Source organism: Hypomesus transpacificus, chromosome 19 (genome assembly GCF_021917145.1).
Source record: "Hypomesus transpacificus isolate Combined female chromosome 19, fHypTra1, whole genome shotgun sequence".
Taxonomy (NCBI): domain Eukaryota; kingdom Metazoa; phylum Chordata; class Actinopteri; order Osmeriformes; family Osmeridae; genus Hypomesus; species Hypomesus transpacificus.
In genome coordinates, this window is record NC_061078.1 from 5,918,862 (window position 1) to 5,937,397 (window position 18,536).

The 18,536-nt window shown below is 43.5% G+C and overlaps 1 protein-coding gene across 1 annotated transcript; it reads left to right on the forward strand.

The window, feature by feature from the left end:
- The first annotated feature begins 4,517 nt into the window (after positions 1-4,517).
- On the forward strand, positions 4,518-16,714 carry LOC124482073 (src substrate cortactin-like). Its single transcript, XM_047042418.1, has 15 exons — positions 4,518-4,623; positions 6,459-6,542; positions 7,867-7,940; positions 8,025-8,154; positions 10,840-10,950; positions 11,222-11,276; positions 11,588-11,698; positions 12,129-12,239; positions 12,507-12,617; positions 13,550-13,605; positions 13,822-13,891; positions 14,307-14,530; positions 14,600-14,744; positions 14,830-14,898; positions 15,005-16,714. The coding sequence occupies exons 2-15, from the start codon at positions 6,459-6,461 to the stop codon at positions 15,139-15,141; spliced, it is 1,488 nt and encodes a 495-aa protein (XP_046898374.1). The 5' UTR covers positions 4,518-4,623; the 3' UTR covers positions 15,142-16,714.
- The last annotated feature ends 1,822 nt before the right edge of the window (positions 16,715-18,536 follow it).

Consider the following 18,536-nt stretch of genomic DNA (forward strand, 5'->3'; position numbering starts at 1 on the left):
CATCAGGGTCCCCCCTACGGTCATATTTTCCATTGGATTTGGACTTTTTTTGAGCCACATTGGCCTTGCCCTTTTGCAAGGCCCTTAACTCTGCCTAGGAAGGCCCTAGAGGCCCCAACGTTGGCCTGGCCTGTTCATCAGGGTCCCCCCTACGGTCATATTTTCCATTGGATTTGGATTTTTTTTGAGCCATGTTGGCCTTGCCCTTTTGCAAGGCCCATAACTCTGCCTAGGAAGGCTCTAGAGGCCCCAAAGTTGGCCTGGCCTGTTCATCAGGGTCCCCCCTACGGTCATATTTTCCATAGGATTTGGACTTTTTTTGAGCCATATTGGCCTTGCCCTTTTGCAAGGCCCATAACTCTGCCTAGGAAGGCCCTAGAGGCCCCAAAGTTGGCCTGGCCTGTTCATCAGGGTCCCCCCTACGGTCATATTTTCCATTGGATTTGGACTTTTTTTGAGCCATGTTGGCCTTGCCCTTTTGCAAGGCCCATAACTCTGCCTAGGAAGGCCCTAGAGGCCCCAAAGTTGGCCTGGCCTGTTCATCAGGGTCCCCCCTACGGTCATATTTTCCATTGGATTTGGACTTTTTTTGAGCCATATTGGCCTTGCCCTTTTGCAAGGCCCATAACTCTGCCTAGGAAGGCCCTAGAGGCCCCAAAGTTGGCCTGGCCTGTTCATCAGGGTCCCCCCTACGGTCATATTTTCCATTGGATTTGGACTTTTTTTGAGCCATGTTGGCCTTGCCCTTTTGCAAGGCCCATAACTCTGCCTAGGAAGAACCTAGAGGCCCCAAAGTTGGCCTGGCCTGTTCATCAGGGTCCCCCCTACGGTCATATTTTCCATTGGATTTGGACTTTTTTTGAGCCATGTTGGCCTTGCCCTTTTGCAAGGCCCATAACTCTGCCTAGGAAGGCCCTAGAGGCCCCAAAGTTGGCCTGGCCTGTTCATCAGGGTCCCCCCTACGGTCATATTTTCCATTGGATTTGGACTTTTTTTGAGCCATGTTGGCCTTGCCCTTTTGCAAGGCCCATAACTCTGCCTAGGAAGGCCCTAGAGGCCCCAAAGTTGGCCTGGCCTGTTCATCAGGGTCCCCCCTACGGTCATATTTTCCATTGGATTTGGACTTTTTTTGAGCCATGTTGGCCTTGCCCTTTTGCAAGGCCCATAACTCTGCCTAGGAAGGCCCTAGAGGCCCCAAAGTTGGCCTGGCCTGTTCATCAGGGTCCCCCCTACGGTCATATTTTCCATTGGATTTGGACTTTTTGTGAGCCATATTCGCCTTGCCTTTTTGCAAGGCCCATAACTCTGCCTAGGAAGGCCCTAGAGGCCCCAAAGTTGGCCTGGCCTGTTCATCAGGGTCCCCCCTACGGTCATATTTTCCATTGGATTTTGACTTTTTTTGAGCCATATTGGCCTTGCCCTTTTGCAAGGCCCATAACTCTGCCTAGGAAGGCCCTAGAGGCCCCAAAGTTGGCCTGGCCTGTTCATCAGGGTCCCCCCTACGGTCATATTTTCCATTGGATTTGGACTTTTTTTGAGCCATGTTGGCCTTGCCCTTTTGCAAGGCCCATAACTCTGCCTAGGAAGGCCCTAGAGGCCCCAAAGTTGGCCTGGCCTGTTCATCAGGGTCCCCCCTACGGTCATATTTTCCATTGGATTTGGACTTTTTGTGAGCCATATTCGCCTTGCCTTTTTGCAAGGCCCATAACTCTGCCTAGGAAGGCCCTAGAGGCCCCAAAGTTGGCCTGGCCTGTTCATCAGGGTCCCCCCTACGGTCATATTTTCCATTGGATTTTGACTTTTTTTGAGCCATATTGGCCTTGCCCTTTTGCAAGGCCCATAACTCTGCCTACGAAGGCCCTAGAGGCCCCAAAGTTGGCCTGGCCTGTTCATCAGGGTCCCCCCTACGGTCATATTTTCCATTGGATTTGGACTTTTTTTGAGCCATATTGGCCTTGCCCTTTTGCAAGGCCCATAACTCTGCCTAGGAAGGCCCTAGAGGCCCCAAAGTTGGCCTGGCCTGTTCATCAGGGTCCCCCCTACGGTCATATTTTCCATAGGATTTGGACTTTTTTTGAGCCATATTCGCCTTGCCTTTTTGCAAGGCCCATAACTCTGCCTAGGAAGGCCCTAGAGGCCCCAAAGTTGGCCTGGCCTGTTCATCAGGGTCCCCCCTACGGTCATATTTTCCATTGGATTTGGACTTTTTTTGAGCCATGTTGGCCTTGCCCTTTTGCAAGGCCCATAACTCTGCCTAGGAAGGCCCTAGAGGCCCCAAAGTTGGCCTGGCCTGTTCATCAGGGTCCCCCCTACGGTCATATTTTCCATTGGATTTGGACTTTTTGTGAGCCATATTCGCCTTGCCTTTTTGCAAGGCCCATAACTCTGCCTAGGAAGGCCCTAGAGGCCCCAAAGTTGGCCTGGCCTGTTCATCAGGGTCCCCCCTACGGTCATATTTTCCATTGGATTTTGACTTTTTTTGAGCCATATTGGCCTTGCCCTTTTGCAAGGCCCATAACTCTGCCTAAGAAGGCCCTAGAGGCCCCAAAGTTGGCCTGGCCTGTTCATCAGGGTCCCCCCTACGGTCATATTTTCCATTGGATTTTGACTTTTTTTGAGCCATATTGGCCTTGCCCTTTTGCAAGGCCCATAACTCTGCCTAGGAAGGCCCTAGAGGCCCCAAAGTTGGCCTGGCCTGTTCATCAGGGTCCCCCCTACGGTCATATTTTCCATAGGATTTGGACTTTTTTTGAGCCATATTGGCCTTGCCCTTTTGCAAGGCCCATAACTCTGCCTAGGAAGGCCCTAGAGGCCCCAAAGTTGGCCTGGCCTGTTCATCAGGGTCCCCCCTACGGTCATATTTTCCATAGGATTTGGACTTTTTTTGAGCCATATTCGCCTTGCCCTTTTGCAAGGCCCATAACTCTGCCTAGGAAGGCCCTAGAGGCCCCAAAGTTGGCCTGGCCTGTTCATCAGGGTCCCCCCTACGGTCATATTTTCCATAGGATTTGGACTTTTTTTGAGCCATATTCGCCTTGCCCTTTTGCAAGGCCCATAACTCTGCCTAGGAATGCCCGAGAGGCCCCAAAGTTGGCCTGGCCTGTTCATCAGAGTCCCCTCTACGGTCATATTTTCCATAGGATTTGGATATTTTTTGAGCCATATTCGCCTTGCCCTTTTGCAAGGCCCATAACTCTGCCTAGGAATGCCCGAGAGGCCCCAAAGTTGGCCTGGCCTGTTCATCAGAGTCCCCTCTACGGTCATATTTTCCATTGGATTTGGATTTCTTTTGAGCCATATTCGCCTTGCCCTTTTGCAAGGCCCATAACTCTGCCTAGGAAGGCCCTAGAGGTGCCAAAGTTAGCCTGGCCTGTTCATCAGAGTCCCCTCTACGGTCATATTTTCCATTGGATTTGGATTTTTTTTGAGCCATATTCGCCTTGCCCTTTTGCAAGGCCCATAACTCTGCCTAGGAAGGCCCTAGAGGTGCCAAAGTTAGCCTGGCCTGTTCATCAGAGTCCCCTCTACGGTCATATTTTCCATTGGATTTTGATTTTTTTTTGCCATATTCGCCTTGCCCTTTTGCAAGGCCCATAACTCTGCCTAGGAAGGCCCTAGAGGCGCCAAAGTTGGCCTGGCCTGTTCATCAGAGTCCCCTCTACGGTCATATTTTCCATTGGATTTTGATTTTTTTTTTGCCATATTCGCCTTGCCCTTTTGCAAGGCCCATAACTCTGCCTAGGAAGGCCCTAGAGGCGCCAAAGTTGGCCTGGCCTGTTCATCAGAGTCCCCTCTACGGTCATATTTTCCATTGGATTTTTTTTACAATATTCGCCTTGCCCTTTTGCAAGGCCCAAAACTCTGCCTACGATATGTATGTAGGTGTTTTTTTTTCAATTAGCAATGTAAATATCATATATAGATGTATAATCTGTAATACAATGAATCTGGAAAATGTTTCAGATTGTTTGAAGTGTATGACATGATACATTTGTCGGGGTACAGTACTCCCTATGGTAAATGATTAGGCTAGATATTTGTAGTTTAAATTAAACATTAACATTAATATTATTTACTGAAATGTTCTGTGATATACAAATAATATTTTTCCACGGGAAGATTGAGGTTCATGTTGTTTAATTGTAACTTGTTTCACTACATGCTCTTATGGTTCTTCCCTTTGGGACTGTTTTTTCACAATGTATGCTTCATGTTTTGGCTACCCCTGATTGTTTGGGGCTATTTCGTTGTTATCACCAGAGACCTATGCTTTTTTGTAAAGCTTTCTCTTGGAAGTCGCTTTGGATAAAAGCGTCTTCTAAATGCAAAAAATATATCAAATAAGGCAGTATGTGATTATAATTGTGCTAATTGTGCACTATGCTTAAGCAGTGAAAACGAAAATATTTTTTCTGAAAATGTCTGCAAACTAGTTTTTCAAGCTTGCAAATGAATTCGTTTAAAGAATGGGACTTTTATTCAGAAATTCTCAATTCCCAGGTCCAGACTCCCGTTTTCTCCACAGGAAGTCGGAAAAGAAGAAGGCAGGAAATAATTGTAAATCACACAGGACTGTCAAAGGCTTTATCCAGCGATTTCTTTTTTCGACCATCAAAAATAAAGGTAAGTTGGATTTTATGTACCTTCACTACCATGCATTGGAGCTCATTTTCTGATTGGGACGTGCTGATTGCATGTTGTGACACATTTAAAATCCATTCAACCCTATGCTCGGTTTTGACTTCGCTAGCTACTGTAATTAGCACTAGCCACAATTATAGTCTAGTTAGACTTGGTAGAGCTACCTGAGGTTACAATGATTAGACAGTAGCTGATTAACTACATGCCACCAAAGAAATGTACCACTACTGCAAACTTATGGATCAGTAAGACTGGTGCTACTGTACTAGTAACGTAGGTTAGTATAACATGTTCACTAGCTTTTAACTAGTTTGTTGGTACGTGCCGAATAACATTAGCTAGTTACAGTTGCTAACACGGTTCTATGCGGAAAATAAAATGACGTTTATAGCAACGGAACGCGGTTAACCACAAAATGAAGATTCCGTTCAAGCTTCAGCTCACACTGTCACAGATTGATATGTTAGTTCACGCCGAGGATTTAAGCAAACGTGTCACGTCCCCCCATTGGCTGGTGTAGCTAGACTAATTCATAGCAAATATGTAACTATCAGCACAGGGATGCAGCGACGTCAACAGACGAGTAGGCTAGCTAGCTAGTTAGAGTAATATAATTTGTTATGGAGAATGCGTAGCGATGCTTTGTGGTCACAATGACTGGCCGTATCATTATTACCCATGTTGCCCAAGCTCCTACCTCACCGTCATAGCTACGCAATCAGCGTTGTCTGGGTTCTCAAAGCCAGGATGGAGGTGTGATTAACAAGATGTAGATTTAATATAGAGATTTATGAAGTTTTATCAATGTGTCTGCTGAAGGAATACAGGTTGATGAAAAATATATGCATAGTGTAGTTACATAATTGGTGTCTTTAATGTGGGCCAGTGTACTTAGCTTGCTAGCTAGGATATGTAGGCCTACGTTTGCACACAATTATTCAACTCATTCTAACGAATTCGCTAATTCAACCATTATTATTAGGACCAAACATATGTGGACACCTTCTCAGTACACAGTCACAACATATCACTTAAATCAGGCTAAACAATTATTCGTGACTACTTCGTTTCGATTCCTCCACTCGTTTTTTTGTTTTAATAGTTGAGGTCAGGGATTGGTGCTGGCCATTTACACTGAACTCTGCACAACATGTTTAGGGTTATTTAAAATATTTAGGTAGGCGAGATGGCACCCCAATGCAGATCAAACGCAGACAGACAGACATGACTATCTAACCAGCTGGCGGAACTACAGGGCCTGGATTTACGGTTTGGCGCTGACCAAGCAGCTGAATCTTCCGGTAGAAGAAGAGAGAAGGCTTTGCTTTATGGTTAGTTCTCCCTTCCATGTCCACATACGATGGTGTGACCAGCTTCAACAGGACTGAACACCAGGGATTGTAAGGAGGAGGTGGGGGTAGTGACATCACTGCTTCCTGGGAGAGAATAACACATTGCCTGATGTGTAAAATGCTTTCAGTTGATGTGAAAATACCTATTATTAACACTCATTTTGTATAACTAATTAAAACCCTACACATTTTCACGGTTTCTGTGTTTGTCAGAGACCGGCTCTTAATGTCGGGATTCTGTGATTCCGCCTTTGTTATCCGTATTGTGGAAGTCAAAGTGCCCTTCATTTGCTACTATCCATCTATTGTTAGTTTTGGTATGAGTGTGTATATATACATTTGATATTAATCTGACCATATTTATTTTAACTTTGATTTTATATTTATTATTGAGTGTGAAGGTTTAATGATTGAAGGTGGATTACCATTGAGTGTGATACTTGAACTTGAACTCCTGTTTGGCAGATGTGGAAGGCAGCAGCCGGTCAGTCGGTCAGCGTTGCTGTGGACAACGGTGCGGATGATTGGGAAACAGACCCAGACTTTGAGGTGCGTGACTCTAATGATGTGACTCATGATGTAACTTATGATGGGAGTCATAATGTGACTCCCATCTGTAGACACATTGATATCCATCCATTTTTACGAAATTGTTTCTCTGTTCCTCCCACTAATCCCCTTTTTAAAGGTGGATTAATTAAGGGTGTGGCTTCACCACCACAAGAAAAATGTAAAATCGGGGTACAAACCGCGGCTTTATTTCCGAAAAATATGGCAATCACAGTTTGTGTCAGTCACTTCTATAGGTATACTTTTCAAATCATCCTTAACATTTGCAAAAACAGTAAGTGCATCTTGCAACAATTTTTACAAACTGCAATACAATAAATTACCTGCCAAGGGTTGTATCTTGCTCAAAATCTTTCGTTCATGTCTCAAGTAGTGTGGGGGTCAGATGGCTGAGCGGTTAGGGAATTGGGCTGTTAATCAGAAGGTTGCAGGTTCGATTATCGCCGTGCCAAATTATGTTTTGTCCTTGGGTAAGGCACTTCACCCTACTTGCCTCGGGGGAATGTCCCTGTACTTACTGTAAGTCGCTCTGGATAAGAGCGTCTGCTAAATGACTAAATGTAAATGTAAGTAAACGATGTCAGTGAACATGTCATTGCCATCAGAATGGCAAGTCTTTGTTTAATTGTTTCACTAACAATGCTTAGCCATGTTGTCAGTATTCTGTAAGTAGTTTCTGATGTAAACTATGGCCAAAGTTTTGATGACAGTGCTTGTAAATGGCCAAGGCAGCACTTAGACATAGATCAGTTAGGCATAGATCAGTTTCAACACAACAAAGTTAACATTACTGTATGTGGGAGATTGATTGCAAGAGATTGGACAGGATTCCAATTTACACTTTTGCTGTTTTGTTCTATAACTTATAAAAAAGACAAGACGATTTTATAGCACTGAAAACTGTAGCACAAGGGAAAAATACAAAATGAGTTGAAATGTAAACATACACCCCTTAGTCAGAATTGTACATGCAGCTCTGTATAGGAAATTACAATTATGACAGCTGCTTCAACCATTTCACATGAAAGGAGTCATTGTTTCTTAGTTATTGCTATAAACTAATGCATATATGTTTTGGGGGTTAATATTCTACAGAGAACCAGTATAATACATTTTAAACAACATGACATAAGAAATTGACAATGTAGGAAACCGCAGACTATTGTCAATTTGGAAAACGATTAAGTGACTAAGAATCTTTGTCATTATTCTTTCTTCTGTGCTCCCTTCTCATTTGACAGGGTTATGGTTATTTAAAGCGTCTCTTCCCCCTAACCTCTCACCTTGTTCCCTGTACTGGCAGAATGACGTGACGGAGAAGGAGCAGCGCTGGGGGGCGAAGACGGTGGCCGGCTCCGGCCACCAGGAACACATCAAGTCAGTGTTAGGGTGGCTGTTGTGTAGCTTTGCACCCAATGTCATGTCACTGTTGCCTCTTACACCTTCTGATGTTCTGCTTAGTATCCATCAGCTACGTGAGAAGGTGTCGACGGAACACACGTCTCTGAAGCAGCAGGAGCTGGAGAACATGCCCAAGGCTTCGCACGGCTACGGGGGCAAGTTTGGAGTGCAGCAAGATCGCATGGACAAGGTAGATTGAAGCCTCAAAACAAACCATAGAAAATATTTAAGGATTCTTTTTCAGTTTTTTATATTTTTCAAAATGTACTAAACTCCCAGAGTCATCATTGGTGTTGGGTCACACTGTGTTCCAAGTGGAAAGTTTATTTAGAAGGGATGGTAAGATTCACTGGTTCGCATCGGTGCATCGGCATAAAAGCTCACGATGCGATTGCCCAGATCAAAAAAGTGTGCACCGGATACAATGTGGGATGAAATTGCGATGCATAGTTTCTAATATCTTTGCATCGGTATAATCCAATGTATTTATATAGAATCGTGTGTAGGCGAAAACCTTTAGTATTTAGAAATGTGACCAATAATTTTATATTTAGATAGATTCCTCCTCTCTAACTGTTTCTTAAGCGCGCTCTCATCTCCACTGCTGTCAGTGGCCGATTCTCGTCAAGTCTCTCGGCCAAGTTTTGCGCGAGTTGGAAGCGTGTTCGGGCGAGTGTTATCATGGCGGAGAAGGAGTTGCATGTTCTTACGAATTGCAATAAATCCAAGGTTTGGCAACAAGAAAGATGGGCAATTTGACAAGACCCATGCAATTGGCAAGATATGTCGTGCTGCTATAAAGTACACAAGCAGCACAGCTAATTTGGGTAGTCACCTGAAGAGGCTACATGGTATTTGTGTGGAGACCCTGCCTCCCCCTTGGATTCAGCTATGGCTACAGTCAGTGGCTAGCTCCACCGGTACCCCTAGCAAGAAGATGGATTTAGCAAATTACACCACATTAAATGTAGTAATTCAACAGTGCAGGTGGACTGTTCATGCTGACTGTAAATTCAACCACTTAACTCAATTTTAACTATGAATTTCTTTTTAAAGATTTGAACCTAAATATTAGGGATGTGCATCTCCATCACTGAGGACGATGCGATACACATCTTGATGCACTGCCAACGATCCGATACATTAAAGATGCATAAAAGCGACTACTAATGCGATACGATTCACCCCTTTTGCGAAGCAGTGCGATTCGACACGATGCGAAAGAATATGATGCTATGCAATTTAATATAGTACATCATTTTTTTTCTTTGTCAGACAGCAAATCATAAATTAACAAAAAAAAAGTGAATGTTTTACTTCAAATATTAAACAAAGTCTCTGACAAAAGATCAAATAAAATCAGGCTTTGCCTTCAACCAGTCCTTCTTTCCTGTTGTATGTGTTCTCTGAATGTAAACTATTACTGGCAGTCACAAGCTGCTGTAAACACTGTCATAACACCTCACACACCAAATTGAACTCTTTACTACTTTAAATGTAAATGACTAAATGTTTAAGGTTTTTCTCAATGACTCGGGATGGATCTCTCGTCTTACTTTGTTGTACACAACAGGGATTTGTTTCTCTGAGAATAGCGTCCTATTTATTAAGGATGGCATGCCTAAATGAATACCCAAAATCAGACTCTACAGGAATGAATGCTGCAGTCCATCTGCTGCAGTCATATGCATCTATCTCTGTTTTGTCTTGTAATACCTGTATGTATATATTAGTGGTGTGCATAGATTTTATTTATTTATCTAGATGAATCTCACTGTAATCTTGGAATTAATCTGGATAAATCTAGATTAAAATGGTTCATTTGAATCCACCGAAGGCATTCAGAATATGTGTGCTACCCAAATAATGACAAAAAGTAAGTCTTTGAGAACGTTTTTCTCAAGCCAGGTGGCGCATTAGACCAGGGGCTCATCTCCTGTTTCCAAAATGCATCACAAACTGCTTGAGAAAGCTGTTCTACTACGATAATTGGTGATGAAAATAAATGATTTTCAATAAAATGTACTTGTGTTTATTCAGTTAAACATGAACATTTGAACTGTAGGCCTACATAAGAGGTTGTGATGAACTGTTTACTGTTTAGCTTGGCTGATGGAGCTGTGCTGACGGGCTTGCCTCGGTTGCACTCAAACATAGTAGTTTGACGACGACCCTTTCCCTGCGCTTCATCAGTGCTAAACTAATTCCGTATTGCACAAGGTGCAAACAACCTTGGTCTTGTCGAGGTTTCCATTGGGAAGCTTCTTAAAAATACATTTTCCCTGAAGCAAACCCTGCGGCTTCATAGCTGCTTTCATGTTAGCACGTCACTTTTGATGTGGTAATTTCATACACAAGGCATACACACAGGTTCGAAGACTCGTTCTTGCCCCCTACTGTGCAATTGGGGTAGGTATACATCCGCGCTAAAATATCAAGGTGAAAGTCATCATAGCTTGCGTAGTATAGACCCAGCTCCCAACCCAACTTTGAGAATATATTAACGGCAATATTTTTTTTTATCGCTCGATAAGAGTCTCACGTTAACGCCGATAACGTCCCACCACTAGTATATATCTGGATAAGAGCGTCTGCTAAATGACAAAAAAAAATACTAAATGTAAATATATACTTATATGTACAATTTATATGTATATGTAACCTGTGTGAATCGGTGAAGCTCACTCCACAGGTATGTAATAGCTAGCTTTTTTGGGGCGTAGTTAGTAGTGGTCACGCTTGGCAAGTCAGAGGTCGTGCGTTCGAGCCCAGTGAGTGGCGAACGACGCCTTGTTGTGACGGAGCGTGGCTACGTCTGTTACGTACCGTCACACATATATATATGTAGAACTATGTTTTGCCTCTCCGTTCCTAGTCTGCAGTAGGCCATGAGTACCAGAGCAAGCTTTCAAAGCACTGCTCACAGACCGACACCTCCAAAGGATTTGGCGGGAAGTTTGGCGTGCAGGCTGATCGTGTTGACCAGGTATGATCACCATGGTCTTCTCAGGCCCAACTGGCTCGGATTAAGTATATACTTAATACCAACTTCTCAATTACCTAAAAATGTACAAATGTGGATTTATACCCTTTAAATGAAGTGGAACCACATGGTGAAATACTCATTTTCTTTGCCCTTCTAAAACTGGTTAGTTGATGTCGTTATGCCGGGCAAGAAATTACAATGCTGGAAAATGTTGACTTCTGTCTTGGTTCTAAACTTGACTAACAGCTTTTTCCTGCTTCGTTATTTTCAGTCTGCTGTTGGGTTTGAGTATGCTGGCAAGACAGAGAAACATGCATCGCAGAAAGGCAAGGGGATACAGTCTGTTGTTAATTACAAACCAGCTTCGTATTTGCTTCATTTAATACTATACTCCTTTAATAGTATTAGAAATGTATGTGTTATATCTTACATCATCAAAAGACAGGTCAGCAGTTGACCATGCAACTCTTACAGTACATATTGAGTTGTGCAAGGGATGAAGTATAGCGTTCGTTTTAAGGGAAATAGATTAGATACGGACATGCATGTTGTATAGTTGTGTTTTAATGATTAGAAATGACAGCTCTTTATCATTGTCCCCATGTTTCGTGTTCCATGACCTGTAACCCCTGTTCAGACTACTCCACTGGGTTTGGAGGCAGGTACGGGGTGCAGGCGGACCGCGTGGACCAGAGTGCAGTGGGATTCGACTACCAGGGGAAAACTGAGAAACATGAGTCCCAGAAAGGTTTGTTCAAAAACTCCGATGCATTAAGACTCACACACAACCACAGTGGAAACTTTTGAAACAATGATAAGCTTAATGTTTACATTTATTCATTTAGCAGACGCTTTTAACCAAAGCGACTTCCAAGAGAGAGCTTTACAAAGTGCATAGGTCACTGATAATAACAACAAGATAGCCCCCAAACATTGCGAGTAGCCAAAACATGAAGCACATATTTTGAACAACCAAAATAAGTGCCAAAGGGATGTTTGAATTAAAAGCCTAACAGATTTCCTTTTCACGGTCTTTGTATGTCTACCACCTAACTTGACAGGTAAAATCCATGGAATCTAGGAATGCTAGCAATTAAAAGTATGAGAACAATCTGTTTAACCCCTTTTCATGGTCTCCCTGCTTGCTCTTGTGCCTTTACTTTACCTAATGTTTCCAGATTATGCCAAAGGCTTTGGTGGTAAATTTGGAGTAGAGACAGACAAAGTGGACAAGAGTGCGGTGGGCTTTGAGTACGAAGGCAAAACGGAAAGACACGAGTCCCAGAAAGGTTCAATTTGGTTTTTTTGGGGGGGTCTTTAGATTACACCCAGTAACCTTTGGGACTATGGCACTAAATGAAATAGCACTTTGCTTTGCATATCAACCATTGTATTCCAAATTATTTTACTAGCACGTTTACTTACTGATTAATCTCAACTGTAATGTGGGGAAAGTTGAGTTTATGATTAAGTAGGCACAGAGGGTAATTTCAGTGTGTTAATGCAGACTGTGAAAGGCTTCGGGGGCAGAGGGTAATTTCAGTGTGTTGATGCAGACTATGTGAAAGGCTTCGGGGGAAGATTCGGTGTGCAGTCGGACAGGCAGGACAAGTCAGCAGTCGGCTGGGACCACCAGGAAAAACTGCAGCTGCACGAGTCACAAAAAGGTTTGTGTCTAACCTGTCTGTTCCTCTTCACCATTCCTGCTTATAGCACTACTACACCTGCCTACAGCACTACTACACCTGCCTGCAGCACTACTACAACTGCCTACAGTACTACTACACCTGCCTGCAGCACTACTACAACTGCCTACAGTACTACTACACCTGCCTGCAGCACTACTATAACTGCCTACAGTACCACTACACCTGCCTACAGCACTACTACAACTGCCTACAGCACTACTACACCTGCCTACAGCACTACTACTCCTGCCTGCAGCACTACTACAACTGCCTACAGTACTACTACACCTGCCTGCAGCACTACTACACCTGCCTGCAGCACTACTACACCTGCCTACAGCACTACTACACCTGCCTACAGCACTACTACACTACTACACCTGCCTACAGCACTACTACACCTGCCTACAGCACTACTACACCTGCCTACAGTACTACTACACCTGCCTACAGTACAACTACACCTGCCTACAGCACTACTACACCTGCCTGCAGCACTACTACAACTGCCTACAGCACTACTACACCTGCCTACAGCACTACTACACCTGCCTGCAGCACTACTACACCTGCCTACAGCACTACTACACCTGCCTACAGCAGTACTACAACTGCCTACAGCACTACTACACCTGCCTACAGTACTACTACACCTGCCTACAGCACTACTACACCTGCCTACAGCACTACTACACCTGCCTACAGTACTACTACACCTGCCTGCAGCACTACTACACCTGCCTACAGCACTACTACACCTGCCTACAGCAATACTACACAGTTGCTTATATCCAAGATATCCATTGAAAAAGTTCCAAGGCTAGGACTATGCTTCATTTATGTCTGGTAAACTGGGCCTACATGTTCATGTGAGCAAATGGGATGGTAACTTTCTTTTCTCTCATTTGCAGACTACTCTAAGGGATTTGGAGGGAAGTTTGGGGTTCAGAAGGACAGAATGGATAAGGTACATTTATTGTTTACAGATATGCCCACGTTCAATGTACTTCTACTTTATATTGTCTTGATTGCTAATTTTTGTCTCTGTAATCTAGATTTCCCTGACAGACTTGTTATTAGTGGGACTCAAAAATTTTGACTCAATAAATGTCTTGGAAGAAATAATGTTTAGTGCTCTAATTGTTGAGTGTTACGAATTGTTTTGCTTTCTGGTATTTGTCAGAGCGCTGGGACATTTGAGGAAGTTGAAAAGCCAAGTCCAGCCTACCAGAGAACCAAGCCTGTGGAGGCTGGTGAGTCTGGTTAGCGTTCCTATAGAGATGTTATAATGTTTTATGCTGTGTTCACACCAAACGCAAAGCTAAATATTTGTGCAAATGAAGCAAAATTTAGCTTTGCATTCATTTGTGTTTATTTGCGCGAATCGCTAGGAGCCAACACATTTTTTCCAGTTGTTAATCATGTCCAAAATGACTACTATAAACAAATACGAAGTCGTGTCGTATAGCAGAGGATGCCCACAGACAGCTACAATACTTTTGCCCTCCAAGAGTATTTCATTGGCGCGAATTCGCGTATTTTTGCAGTGCAAAAAAAATCGCTCAGCGTTCGGTGTGAACTCAGTTGGTTATACTCTTTAGCGTTAGTGTTTCTGTAGAGGTGTTGTAAGGTTAGGGTTTGCTAGTAAAATCCCTCCCTCCTCCCCAGCTGGCAGCAGCACAGGCAGCATCAAGGCCCGCTTCGAGAACATCGCCAAACAGAAGGAGGAGGAGGACAAGAAGAGGACAGAGGATGAGCGAGCACGGAGACAGTTGAAGGAGAAGCAGGAACAGGAGGAGGCGCGTCGCAAGATGGATGAAGTCAAAGCTCAACCAGCCTCTCCCGTGCCAAGCCCAACCCCTCCCGCCCAGGCACCGACCCCTGTGTATGAGGTGAGGAGCAGCAACCTTATGCAACGTGGACTGGTTTCTCTGTTCTGCTCTAATATTCCCCCTGTGCAGGACACGGACGTGTACCAGGACCCCGCCCCCCAGGCCGCATCAGAGAATGGGGAGCAGCTGTATGAGGCGGAGCCCAGCCCCCAGCCACCCGCCCAGCAGGAAGCGCTCTACCAGAACCCTGATGACTACCAGGCTGACGGGGGAGGTGAGGGCCTCCACACTACCACCACAGCATCCATCCAGAACAGATCATGAATATATTAGTGACCTTTGAACTGTGTTGTCTACAGATGCCCAGACGTACGAGTATGGGGAGGACCAGGGGGTGACCGCTGTGGCACTGTATGACTACCAAGCAGGTGAGAAACAAACCCACCAGCCAGCACCAAACTTATCCTGTCAATGACAACATTATATGCTTTTTAGCCCATTATACAAACTAATCCAGGTGCCTTTGCATTGCAGCTGGAGATGATGAGATTTCCTTTGACCCGGACGACATCATCACCAACATCGAGATGATTGACGAGGGCTGGTGGCGGGGTGTTTGCCGGGGTGCGTACGGACTGTTCCCCGCCAATTATGTTGAATTACGACAGTGATCATGCGCACTTTCGCACCATTAAGAAGCCTCTTTTTGTTTGTCTCTCTCTTTAATATTATGTTGCTCCATCTGGGTTCAGCTTTGTTTCTTCAGTCTTTTACTCCCTATCCTTCTACCTCTTGTCTCTCTGCCAGATACCTCTGTACTGCTAGCAAGAGGTTCACTTCTCTTTACAGGTCTGCTAGTGAGAGGTTCACTTCTCTGTACAGGTCTGCTAGTGAGAGGTTCACTTCTCTGTACAGGTCTGCCATTGAGAGATAGACTTCAGTGTCCTGGACGTGGTAGAATGACTGGAGTACTCAGGCGTTTAGGCTGCTTTCCCAGAGGGAACAAACAATGCTTTCTTATCTCATTTTGGAATCAAATAAGAATGACAAGAGTTCCATATATATCTTGTTTCAGACTTACCTAAAAAGTTTTTGCTGCTCTGCCTTCCTGCTCCATCTTAGGGTTCTATTATATCTATTTATAGTTTGCCTACCTGCAGTAAGTAAATTTAGGTTCACCAAAGAAAGGGTTGGATTAGTTTGATCACAAGCCTGGTAAAGCAATCTCCTCGTGTGGGCTCATGTACTGGGCCCTTGCACCTCATTACAAACTTATTGCCTTATGGTGGGTTGGTTAAGAACTGGATATATGATATGCAGTTGTTCTTATCACTTCTGGGGCGGTAGGCTGGAGATAAGTCTGGTTTGAGAAAGCAGGAAGCCATAATTCAGCTGATTTGCCACAGTAGAAGGTAGAAATCTGAAAGACATGAATATTGTTTTTAACACTACATACTTGCATGAGTGTTTGAACTATCTATACAGTTTCTAAAACGCACTACACAGACCTACATAAGCTCTGAAATGAAGTGAATTGAAAATGGTGGCACGTCAGTGTGTCTCGGCTAAGATAAGGCCTGCTGAAGCGGTTATAAAACCGTATTAATAAAGTCACCCATTGTTCTCTTTGCTGAAAACGTATAACAGATACCAGAGTACATTTGAACGTTCTGCTGTTTTTGCTTCTCTTGCTATCTCAACACCCAGTTCCATCCTCTGGCGGTACTGTAAACTGCTCTGGTAAATATGTCGAGTTTTTGGATGTGGACAAACCTGGCCACAGATGCTGCCTGTGATTTTGTCTAGTGTAGCATTGCATACTATTGTGGGGCTTGGTGTATTCACACACTGACATCCTTTTTCTAAGTGGACCAATGTGTTAATGAGGAAAATTATTAAGAAAGTTATAATCTAGTTGTTTTATATTTAAAAATGGCTTGAACGATAGCAGGCTAAAAGGGAACCTTTTCTTTGGTGGATGCTAATTATCTAAACTGACTATCTCTTGTCGTTATGGCAAGTTGCGTAGCTTCTTGTCATTATGGCAAGTTGTGTAGCTTACAGTTGAGTAGGTATATGAGTGGGATATCTAATCTAATTCCATTAGGGTTTGGGGTTTTGTAATAAAATTATGCATTCTTTTAATCTGTATTTTAATTGTATTCTGCTTGCACACATCTATCATTATTGCTGTTTATTTTTGAGTAAATGTTTTCAATAAACAAATAAACCTGTCAATTTGTATTACGTTCCAAAGCATTGGATATTTCTATGCGAACAACGATGACAATGGAAAATAATACTCAGACTGATAACCCATGAAAGTATTTAATCAGACCAGTAAATATAAAATTTATGATTTGAAACCAGGATGTTTTAATGTACAATGCTGCAACAGGTTGGGGTGGCAGGCAGGCAAAGCCTACCAATATCCCCTTTTTGTTGATTTAAACTAGGGCCATCTATTTTTTTGTGGCAGGTCTTTGTGGAGATTTACAAACCATAAGCAGTACACAATGAATAATAATTGTCCCCATTCCCCAATAAACAATTTGTCCACACAAGGAAATCAGAACTCGTTTACAACTTACTTCCTCTTCTGTTCCTAGGGTTGCTCCAGAGAGCAGCTCTGAACTTCCTTCCTTCTGAACCTGCAGCATCTACTAGGCAGGAGGGTCTACTAGGTGGGAGGATCTACTAGGTGGGAGGATCTACTAGGTGGGAGGATCTACTAGGCAGGGAGGCTTTGGAAATGAGAGGCCACAACTATTACTGCAACACAGTTATTTTGGCTCGGGACTCTTAACTTAAACTTCAAAGTCTTTAGTTGCCCCATGTAGTTTGCAGACCAGTTAAAACTCCTAGAGATGTTTCTCATTTAGTCAACGGATTAATTAACCTAAACAAGAGGTATTTTTTTTTACAATAGGTGAAACATGAATAAAACTTCACCCGTTATAGTCTGTGACCACTCTTCCCTAACCTGAATGTGTCAAGCTGTTCCAAAAGTTAATCTGAGAGAAATGTTCGGAGGTAATTGGACTTTAAAGACTGTCTTTTTATTGGCAGTGGAAACAAGTTTCAGTATTTTATTGAAAGTAAGAAATAAATACTACTGGTAAAAATAGTTCATGAGTACTCAATCTTTACACGATTTTTGTTACACTATCAGGACAATTTCCAATGAGAACAAATAACATGATGTGCATTGTACATAAATTACCAAATCACAAGACAATAAAAAGATAACATAACTATATGTTCCCCCACATCCTGTATGCAGGACACTTAAATCTGCATTTTCAAATCAGGAGGAACTTCTTAATTTGACCTTGGCTTTAGTAACAGCTTTGCCAGAATCAGGAAAACTTGGGATATCATAAAAATCCTACAAACAGAACTGCAACAAAACATATAAGAGTTAATCAGTACAAAATGAAAGACAGAAAGTAGGTGACAGATGACAAGGCTTGATAAGTCTTGGAATTACATTTTTAGTGTGTGGGCAGATCACAGCACTTGGGATTCACAGCAGGGCCAGGGCTAAACCCTAACCCCCAACCCTCGAGGCCATATTGGCCTTGGTCCGTCACGGAGGAGCCTCCAGGAGGGGGAGGAGCCTCCAGGTAGAGGAGGAGCCCCACCCAGGAGGGGGAGGGGCCCCACCCAGGAGGGGGAGGAGCCTCATCAGGCTCAGTATCAGTCATGTGCTTCTTCAGGTGAACCACCATGCATATTTCAGAGTAAGGCAGGATAGGATTGGGCAGTGGGAAGTTATGAGGAATGGAAAACTACAGTACAACATGTGAGGAGAAGTAAAGGACTTGTACAAAGTAGCCATCATCTTTGCTACAGCATTATGGCTTCTGTTTGCATCATTAAGAGTTTAGTTTTGGTATCCCTGTTAGTATGAGGGTTGCTATGGTTACAGTCTGGTGTCAGGCGTCCACAGGATTTGCCTTGAATCTCCAGTCATCCTCTGACATTCGTATGAGACGCATTTACAAGTCATCATGATTGATATGCAGAAACATACAAAAGGTATATAAGAGCATATGAAATAAAA

Excerpts from the sequence above, each read along its gene's own strand:
- LOC124482073 (XM_047042418.1), top strand. The coding sequence starts at position 6,459 with ATGTGGAAGGCAGCAGCCGGTCAGTCGGTCAGCGTTGCTGTGGACAAC. Across the intron at positions 7,941-8,024 it reads GGCCACCAGGAACACATCAA|TATCCATCAGCTACGTGAGA; the intron begins GTCAGTGTTAGG and ends TGTTCTGCTTAG. Across the intron at positions 13,892-14,306 it reads AACCAAGCCTGTGGAGGCTG|CTGGCAGCAGCACAGGCAGC; the intron begins GTGAGTCTGGTT and ends CCTCCTCCCCAG.